The 9,717-nt window shown below is 42.0% G+C and overlaps 1 protein-coding gene across 1 annotated transcript; it reads right to left on the reverse strand.

Annotated features, from left to right (window-relative positions):
- Positions 1–313: 313 nt before the first annotated feature.
- Positions 314–6,514, reverse strand: LOC136508216 (protein SUPPRESSOR OF GENE SILENCING 3 homolog). Its single transcript, XM_066502858.1, has 6 exons — positions 6,365–6,514; positions 3,874–4,682; positions 3,110–3,404; positions 1,455–1,699; positions 1,066–1,223; positions 314–876 (listed from the first exon to the last, which is right to left on the reverse strand). The coding sequence occupies exons 1-6, from the start codon at positions 6,408–6,410 to the stop codon at positions 657–659; spliced, it is 1,773 nt and encodes a 590-aa protein (XP_066358955.1). The 5' UTR covers positions 6,411–6,514; the 3' UTR covers positions 314–656.
- Positions 6,515–9,717: the final 3,203 nt, after the last annotated feature.

Raw genomic sequence — 9,717 nt, forward strand, 5'->3', positions numbered from 1 at the left:
TAAAGACTTAGCCTTAGATCGGAGTGCTTGGAAAACAGCTATTCACGTACCTGAACCTTGATTGCTTCTACTGGGTTTAACTCTAGCCTATCTCAACTTGTTTGGGACTTAAAAAATTTGTCGTCGTTGTTGTTGTATTACTTGTGTCGTCATGTATTCAAACTTTTCATGCAAAAAATAAATCCAGTGAAAACTTTTTTAAAACAATTTGGCACTCTTATAACTGGGCCTTGCCGAGGCGAACATTTTGGCAGCTTGGTTTCCAAACTTTCAATGTGACTCAGCCGATGCTTTCCGACCACATCGGCCAGCCTTTCAAACTATGGAATACAAGATAGTATAATCCCCATAGAAACAACCATCCAGGTATGCAGGTCAATCCAACTAGCTGAATCAGACACTTCGACAATCGCACGCCCATAGAGGGTATAAACTAGACATAACACTCCAGTTGTAGTTTGACCCATATGCCATCACACGTAAAACGCTGTGTTCAGATGCTCCAACCACACACACTACGACTGAGAGATACTACTACAGCGACCACATAACGCGATGCTGGTCATGTCTCCGTATCACGCGCGCTGCCACCACAGGGACACCATGTTTTAGCAACATCTACAACCTGAGGTCCTAAGGTAGCCGCTGAAGCCCCTTTACGAGCTGGAGGCCTCAAAGGCATCTGGCTTATGCTTCTCCATCAGGTCCGTCAGGGCTGCGTCGATCTCCTTCTCCAGCTCCAGCTCCTTCTCCATGTACTCTTTCTTGAGCTTCATCTTCTTCTCCTCGTGGACTTTGATCAGCTCATCCCGCTCAGCTTCAAACTCTGCCACATCCTTGACCTGGCAATCAATGAACTTCTGTACATGATCCTTCCTGCACAAGACGGATGGATTGAGAATGGGAAACAGCAACTGACATGCGGTTTGAAATTACAATGTCTGCATGAGATGATTGAAGCAGGAAACAAAAGCAACCCTGAGTTCTTGACAACTCATGCATTGAGATGGAGCATTTACATTATTTTCAGGCATGGTAATATCCAACTGTGAATTAGTGACACACCTTAGCTTACGATCTTCGGTAGTTCCAGAATCTACATCAAAGCGTCTAGCCTTTGAGCGCTCCTCCTGCAGCAACTTCTCAAACAGCTTTTCTTTATCCTCTGTGGCCTTGTGAATATCCTCAATTTGACTATGAAAAAATTCCTCCTGGTACTTCATCTGCAAAGCATGGAAACAAGGTCAACAACAGGTGGTGAAATCAAAAGATGACAGCACCAATCTTATCACAGAAGTATTGAAGTGCAAAACATAAGTGTGACCCTCACAGCAACAACAAACTCTTTATTATTTGTTACTAAAGCCATTGGCGCAGACTTGGATGAAAAAAAAAATTGTTGATTGTCGCATGTTCATTGGTAGAAAATATAACCACTTGGGTAACCTTATTACCTCTTGCTCATACTCCAAGTGCTTCTCTTTTGCTTTACTCCTGACAAATATATTCTCTTCTATAGTCTCACGTAGCTTCTGGCTAACAACACCCAATGATTCTTCTACTGCTTTAGAGCGCTGCTCTGTCTTAACCATTTTGTTCTTCATGTAATTCAGTTGTTGGTTGTCTTCACTCATCTGTTTCATTTGCATCACCACCATCTTATTGTAAGACTCCATCTCATACTTCAGACGGCTTTTACCTGAAATTATAGTGAAGATAAAAATATAGTTAGCAATTCTGCAGTTAAGTTAGTAAAACGCTCAATGTCCTGTTCGGTAGATGCAACATAACTAGAACAGCCTGATGTATGTATTTCAAAAACACTCCACTACTTATTGAACTTGGAGGCTTCATATTTCAATAAACAGGTTACACATTCCAATTCTTTGATTTATCTGTTGTACTGTTTGAAAAGTCATACTACCTGCGGTCACAATTTCTTCACCATTCATAATAAGCAATGGTTTCAGTCAAGAGTGGGTGATGTATTTCACAAACAAGACAACAATGGCACACAAAGAAGCATTTTGCTTCGATGATTCCTAAGTTATCAGTAAGCGATCTAATGGCCATATGATTTAGTTCAAAAGGCCACATTCCAAAAGTTCATAGAGAAATCCTCCCTTCCCTGCAGGCCCTCGAAGAAGGGAGCTGCACTAAACCGAATGTCCAGAATTGATTGACCTATAAAAAGAAGGAAGTCTGACTTGAGTATCATTCTTCCTAAAAATAAGCGCCATTTTAAGTTGTGCTTCACTGTGGATTAAGTTAGTTGGTGGAAGTGTTGCGAAATATTAGCAAGATTTTGCTGTTATTGCTCTCCAAACAAGAAGCTTTAATCTATTGCTGCATCCAGATTTACAAATATGAAACTGCTATTGAAAAGGAACAAATCCAAACAGAGCATATAGTGATGCACTTTAAAAGTTAAATGAAATAAAACTGAGGTTCTGTTCCAGCCACCATAAAAACCCTGCTTAGCCTTCATAGATTAAACAGGGTGTAAAAGGGAAAGGAAAACAACAGAGGACCAATTATCAGTGGGTGAACAAAATGATTACTAGAAGTACCAAGCATAAGCATAGTCATGCACTTTTCAAATTTAAATGAAATAAGCATAAGCAAGTGCTATTGAAAAGCACTACAATTCTAGACAGGGCATAGAGTGATGCACTTCTAAAAATTAAATTGATATAAAACTAACATTGTGCTTCAGCCACCATAGAAACAATTATAAGCAGGATGTAAAAGGAAAGGAAAGACCACAGAGGACCAAGCGCAAATTAAAGTACTAGAATACCGTTTAAACATGCATTACCAGTGGGCGAACAAAATGATTACTAGAAGTAACAACCATATAGCATGTCAATGAAGTGGAAGGATAGAAATATCGAACTTCATGTGTCGTTATGATTACTGTAACAAAAATATATATATTTTAGAAGAACACAAATATATTTCACGTGTACAAGTTTTCATCAGACTTGACAGACTTCATTATTCAATGCATAACGAATTCAGGGATAAGTCCACTAAATCATGTTGTTTATACCACATAAAAAAAGCATACACACAGAATAGAAAGCATTAATTTTGTAAGAAACAGTACCATGGCAATGCTTGTTGAACGCCTCCATATCCTCTTTGCTTGCTAAGAAACCAAATAGCTGCCTTTTACCACCAGGTACGAATCGAACCTTGCGGAGCTGCCATGCATTCCTGTCTGTATCTTGATTAACAAAGTGCCTATGCAGACGTTCAGCTTCCATGTAGCCCACAGCTGAGCTTTCAAATATTAACACGCTCATACCACGGTGCCCAGAGGGACCATAGGCATGGCGTGCTTTGGTTGCCGCATATTCTCCAAAATAATCAAGGAGCTCTTGGTTCCCCATGCCCTTCCACTAGATCAGGTCAAAGAATAAACAGAAATCAGAATACAATACAACTTAATTGTATAGCCCTTGAAGAGCTATACAGGACTTCTTCTATAAGATCTAAGAAAGAAGCATTTATGATCCACACTCCGCTCAAAAAATTCTGGGGACACAATGTATTGAATGCAATTAGCTATTAAAATAATACAGAGGATCAATGTGGTCAATTTAGAATGCACAAGACAAGAATATAACATCTAGGTAAATAAATATAACACATTATTCGTAGTAACTGATCCACTTTGTACAGTCAGATCAAATACTCTAAGAAGATGCACAAGTGTCAAGTTATGCTTAAAAGGGATAGAGGGAACCCAAATGCAAAATGCATCACAGGATTACTACCAAGTTACCTAGTCAATATAAAAAAAATCATAACCTCCAGTAGACAAGTGACATGGACATAAATAAAAAGTTATATAAAAAAATCAGTCACCTTATCATCGTCATCTTTTTCCAAGAAGGTGTTCATAACAATAACCATTGGTGGCCACACTATCTCCCGATCAGTGCTTTCTCGCAGTCCTTTCCATTTCCCAAATTGTTCACCCGCTGGTACCACTGAAGTTCCCATGCGAGAGAGCTCCTCTTCCAGCAATGCAGCAAATTCTCTGTGAAGCCTAACCCTTTTAGAACCCTTTGTTCTAGCATGAGTCATTAAAGGTTGCAGCCCTTTGTACCAGTCAATTGCCCCAGGTCCATTTTTGCATGCTGGGCAATGCCATTCCCTAGCCAGTTCATTTGTCTGTTCAACACTCAATGTATTCAATTTTTCAAAGAATTCTTTGAACCACTTGTTTGTTTTTCGAGTCTCAAAACTTTTCTCACTTGCATCAGAATCATAGTCATCACTGATATCATCACTCAAATCATCATCATCATCTGATGTATTGTTGCCATCAACATTCTCCACCTCAGGGTCAGAACCAGATAGAGGAGCATCATCCTTCTCGACTTCAGAACCAGATGGGCGAGGCCTGGATTGCCACTGCCAACCATTTGCCAGAGGTGGAGTCAGAACAGGCCGCAATGTTTGTGGTGGCGGTCTAGGATTGCCTCTGTTAGCAGCACCACGATCTGAAGCTTGAGCCCAAGTCGTTCCAGAAGGGTGCGAGGAACCATTGCCACCCCATGCTGGCCTTGCTGTGTTAGGTGTCGCATTTGTGGAACTCCCCGGTGCCCACTGTCTCCCACCTACTTGCCCTGGTTTCTTCGACTTCTTCCCCATGGTTTTCCAGCCACCATCTGTATGCAGGGTGGGATTATGCAGAGTCAGATAAATTAATCTCAACAAGTATCTGTCAGTAATGGCAAAGAACATCATACTCCACTACGAAACATAATGATGCTAATTAATCAGTGAGGAAAGTTGCAGGAAATAGGTTATAAAATACTTAAAGAAATAAAAATACATTTACCTATTCAACATAGTAATTTCATAACTATCAAAGTTCTATCAGTAGCTAATATACTGACCAAAAGCTAGATGCAGATCTAATTGTCCAGAGATACATGCAAGTCATTATAGGACCAATACACATTAAGACAACAATTGGTGGCCACTGATTCTAATTTCACTAGGCTCAAAGTATGCATAACAATCACAAAAATGCATACACAATCAATCCTGCAGTAGGGATAACATGTTGCCATCACATACATCAAGCCTTTCACTTGTTAAAATGAACATAGCCAGATTACCAGATTGACATTGTCAAACCAATCCGCAGTAACATAATTTTCCCAGGAATCATTAAGTTATTCGGTGTGTTATCAGGCTCCATTAAAGAATGAAACAAAGTGGAACACAAGGTAAAAAGACAAGCAGCAACAATGAAAAAACAAAAATAATTGACTACCAGCAACCATGCAAGTAACCTTACCAGGAGACAACTGAATGAGTATCAGACTTGACTAAGAACAACGAAAAAACCTTTATAAAATTCACAACATAACTTGAACCCCCTATTCAAAACGTAATCCAAACTCACGGATAGAAATTGGAATGATTGTAAAAATGTCACAAACCAACCACACAATGAAAACAAAGAGTATATACCGGTTACACAAGGACAGTGAACTAAAAGAGCTGTCAAAATATCATGCAATTACTAAGACAATAAAATCACCTAACATTTTTTTAATAAAAAAAAACACAACTACCACGGCTGAGAACATTAATTCCTTATTTATTTTAGGATAATATATGAAATTGTAGAAATGCTTTGTTGTTGTTGTATAATATGAAATTGTACAAATGCAAGGGTTTATTAACTCATAGATCACTGATTTTAATTTTAATATTACAATAGTTTCTAACAAATAAGCAACAATTATTAACTCATAGATCACCGATTTCTTAATCGTAAAAGGACCTATAAAAAGAGCGCAGGCCTGACAAAATCTGCTTTGCACGGAACACACGATCCCCATGTAAATGGCTAAATCCTTCCCACCATCACAAAAAATGGCTCAATCCCACCAAAAAGAAACGCAATAAAATTCAAGAGCAATCCATTATAAAAAAAAATTCAAGAGCAATCCGCCAACCCCCAATTCCATCCAAGGAGATGAAACAAAATCAAACGATAAAAAAAAAGCTACACAAGCAGCACCATGGATCCGCGCAAAGCGCGGATGAACCACGGGAACGCCCAAACAAACCCACCGATTCCGCTTTTCGCACCCAGGCGAAGCAGCATTCGCCCCTTGTCCCCGAAAACCCCAGTCACTCAGAAACAAACCGCCCAAAATCGAGCGACACACGCGACCAACCCGCACGCATGAGACCAATCACATCCTCGAAACAACGTTCCCCGCAAATCCTACCTAAACCCTACCCGACCCCCTCAAACGATCCGGCATTGCGCGATCCGTCCACCCACGAACCACAGGGAGGAAGAGGGGGAGAGGCGGGAGGTTCTCACCGGGTCCAGGAGGCCCGCCGTCGCGATGATCGCCGGAGCCCGACATCGATCGCGCGCTCCTCTCTTTCCCTCTCCGCTACCGCGCTACGGCGTGTGGCCTGGGGGGTTTGTGAACCGCAGGGAGGCCAAGAGAATCTCATGCCGAAGACGAAGATCAGCTCGATCCGCCTCTCCCCAGACGACACATCTCACTGACGGCGTGGGCCAGTATAGTGGGTCCAGAGATGCAGTTGGTAGGGCAGCCTCCGGCAAAGGTGACGAAGGATGAGGTCCACGTGGCCACCTTCGCGAGACGATGCATTCTCATGCGCGATCAATGAGTGGCACTGCCAGTGGGGCCCGCCGTGGATTGCCACTGCCAACCATTTGCCAGAGGTGGAGTCAGAACAGGCCGCAATGTTTGTGGTGGCGGTCTAGGATTGCCTCTGTTAGCAGCACCACGATCTGAAGCTTGAGCCCAAGTCGTTCCAGAAGGGTGCGAGGAACCATTGCCACCCCATGCTGGCCTTGCTGTGTTAGGTGTCGCATTTGTGGAACTCCCCGGTGCCCACTGTCTCCCACCTACTTGCCCTGGTTTCTTCGACTTCTTCCCCATGGTTTTCCAGCCACCATCTGTATGCAGGGTGGGATTATGCAGAGTCAGATAAATTAATCTCAACAAGTATCTGTCAGTAATGGCAAAGAACATCATACTCCACTACGAAACATAATGATGCTAATTAATCAGTGAGGAAAGTTGCAGGAAATAGGTTATAAAATACTTAAAGAAATAAAAATACATTTACCTATTCAACATAGTAATTTCATAACTATCAAAGTTCTATCAGTAGCTAATATACTGACCAAAAGCTAGATGCAGATCTAATTGTCCAGAGATACATGCAAGTCATTATAGGACCAATACACATTAAGACAACAATTGGTGGCCACTGATTCTAATTTCACTAGGCTCAAAGTATGCATAACAATCACAAAAATGCATACACAATCAATCCTGCAGTAGGGATAACATGTTGCCATCACATACATCAAGCCTTTCACTTGTTAAAATGAACATAGCCAGATTACCAGATTGACATTGTCAAACCAATCCGCAGTAACATAATTTTCCCAGGAATCATTAAGTTATTCGGTGTGTTATCAGGCTCCATTAAAGAATGAAACAAAGTGGAACACAAGGTAAAAAGACAAGCAGCAACAATGAAAAAACAAAAATAATTGACTACCAGCAACCATGCAAGTAACCTTACCAGGAGACAACTGAATGAGTATCAGACTTGACTAAGAACAACGAAAAAACCTTTATAAAATTCACAACATAACTTGAACCCCCTATTCAAAACGTAATCCAAACTCACGGATAGAAATTGGAATGATTGTAAAAATGTCACAAACCAACCACACAATGAAAACAAAGAGTATATACCGGTTACACAAGGACAGTGAACTAAAAGAGCTGTCAAAATATCATGCAATTACTAAGACAATAAAATCACCTAACATTTTTTTAATAAAAAAAAACACAACTACCACGGCTGAGAACATTAATTCCTTATTTATTTTAGGATAATATATGAAATTGTAGAAATGCTTTGTTGTTGTTGTATAATATGAAATTGTACAAATGCAAGGGTTTATTAACTCATAGATCACTGATTTTAATTTTAATATTACAATAGTTTCTAACAAATAAGCAACAATTATTAACTCATAGATCACCGATTTCTTAATCGTAAAAGGACCTATAAAAAGAGCGCAGGCCTGACAAAATCTGCTTTGCACGGAACACACGATCCCCATGTAAATGGCTAAATCCTTCCCACCATCACAAAAAATGGCTCAATCCCACCAAAAAGAAACGCAATAAAATTCAAGAGCAATCCATTATAAAAAAAAATTCAAGAGCAATCCGCCAACCCCCAATTCCATCCAAGGAGATGAAACAAAATCAAACGATAAAAAAAAAGCTACACAAGCAGCACCATGGATCCGCGCAAAGCGCGGATGAACCACGGGAACGCCCAAACAAACCCACCGATTCCGCTTTTCGCACCCAGGCGAAGCAGCATTCGCCCCTTGTCCCCGAAAACCCCAGTCACTCAGAAACAAACCGCCCAAAATCGAGCGACACACGCGACCAACCCGCACGCATGAGACCAATCACATCCTCGAAACAACGTTCCCCGCAAATCCTACCTAAACCCTACCCGACCCCCTCAAACGATCCGGCATTGCGCGATCCGTCCACCCACGAACCACAGGGAGGAAGAGGGGGAGAGGCGGGAGGTTCTCACCGGGTCCAGGAGGCCCGCCGTCGCGATGATCGCCGGAGCCCGACATCGATCGCGCGCTCCTCTCTTTCCCTCTCCGCTACCGCGCTACGGCGTGTGGCCTGGGGGGTTTGTGAACCGCAGGGAGGCCAAGAGAATCTCATGCCGAAGACGAAGATCAGCTCGATCCGCCTCTCCCCAGACGACACATCTCACTGACGGCGTGGGCCAGTATAGTGGGTCCAGAGATGCAGTTGGTAGGGCAGCCTCCGGCAAAGGTGACGAAGGATGAGGTCCACGTGGCCACCTTCGCGAGACGATGCATTCTCATGCGCGATCAATGAGTGGCACTGCCAGTGGGGCCCGCCGTCCGCCTCCTCCCTAAATGCCGGTAAGGACGAAAATGGTAGAACTCGATCGAAAAACTCCTCAACCGTTTTCTACTTTTACATTTGAAATATGAAAGCGAAAGCAAAAGCAAAAGCGAACAAGCCGGACACGAAAACGAATAAGAACTTACGGAATATCTAAAATTTTGGAAACGAACCAAATCAAGCGGAATTATATCGAACACGGTCGGTATGCGAAAATTCAATATAAAATACCGACCCACAATGCATAGCATTAAACAAGTACACGACCAAATACATAACAAGTTCACAACTAACAAGTGCATGATCTAGTTCAAGTGCATAGCATTAAACAAGTGCACGACCAAATACATAACAAGTCTAGAACAAGCAATTAACAGAATATGAACGTCTATAGTTCATCAGCATCATCCATGATGTCAGGATCACTTTCCATGTCTTTTTCTTCCTCATTGTCCTCCTCAGCGTCCTCTTCCCCCTCCTTGTTATTGTCCTACAAGTTTTCAAAATTTATTTACAATACAAATGATTAAAAGAATAGATCTCCCTTGGGCTAGTTTCCATCCCAGCCCCCTTCCTTCCGTCTAGGCTAAAGCCCACGTAGACCACCTCCCACTCAACTCCCTCATGCTCTCACTTACACACGGGCCCTGCCCGTCAGCCCCATCCCCTTCCTCTACCTCTCGTGTCTCTCGTCACGCACACACGCCGC

Source organism: Miscanthus floridulus, chromosome 15, assembly GCF_019320115.1.
Source record: "Miscanthus floridulus cultivar M001 chromosome 15, ASM1932011v1, whole genome shotgun sequence".
Lineage (NCBI taxonomy): Eukaryota > Viridiplantae > Streptophyta > Magnoliopsida > Poales > Poaceae > Miscanthus > Miscanthus floridulus.

Excerpts from the sequence above, each read along its gene's own strand:
- LOC136508216 (XM_066502858.1), bottom strand. The coding sequence starts at position 6,410 with ATGTCGGGCTCCGGCGATCATCGCGACGGCGGGCCTCCTGGACCCG. Across the intron at positions 3,405-3,873 it reads AAAAAGATGACGATGATAAG|TGGAAGGGCATGGGGAACCA; the intron begins GTGACTGATTTT and ends GACCTGATCTAG. Across the intron at positions 877-1,065 it reads ACCGAAGATCGTAAGCTAAG|GAAGGATCATGTACAGAAGT; the intron begins GTGTGTCACTAA and ends CGTCTTGTGCAG.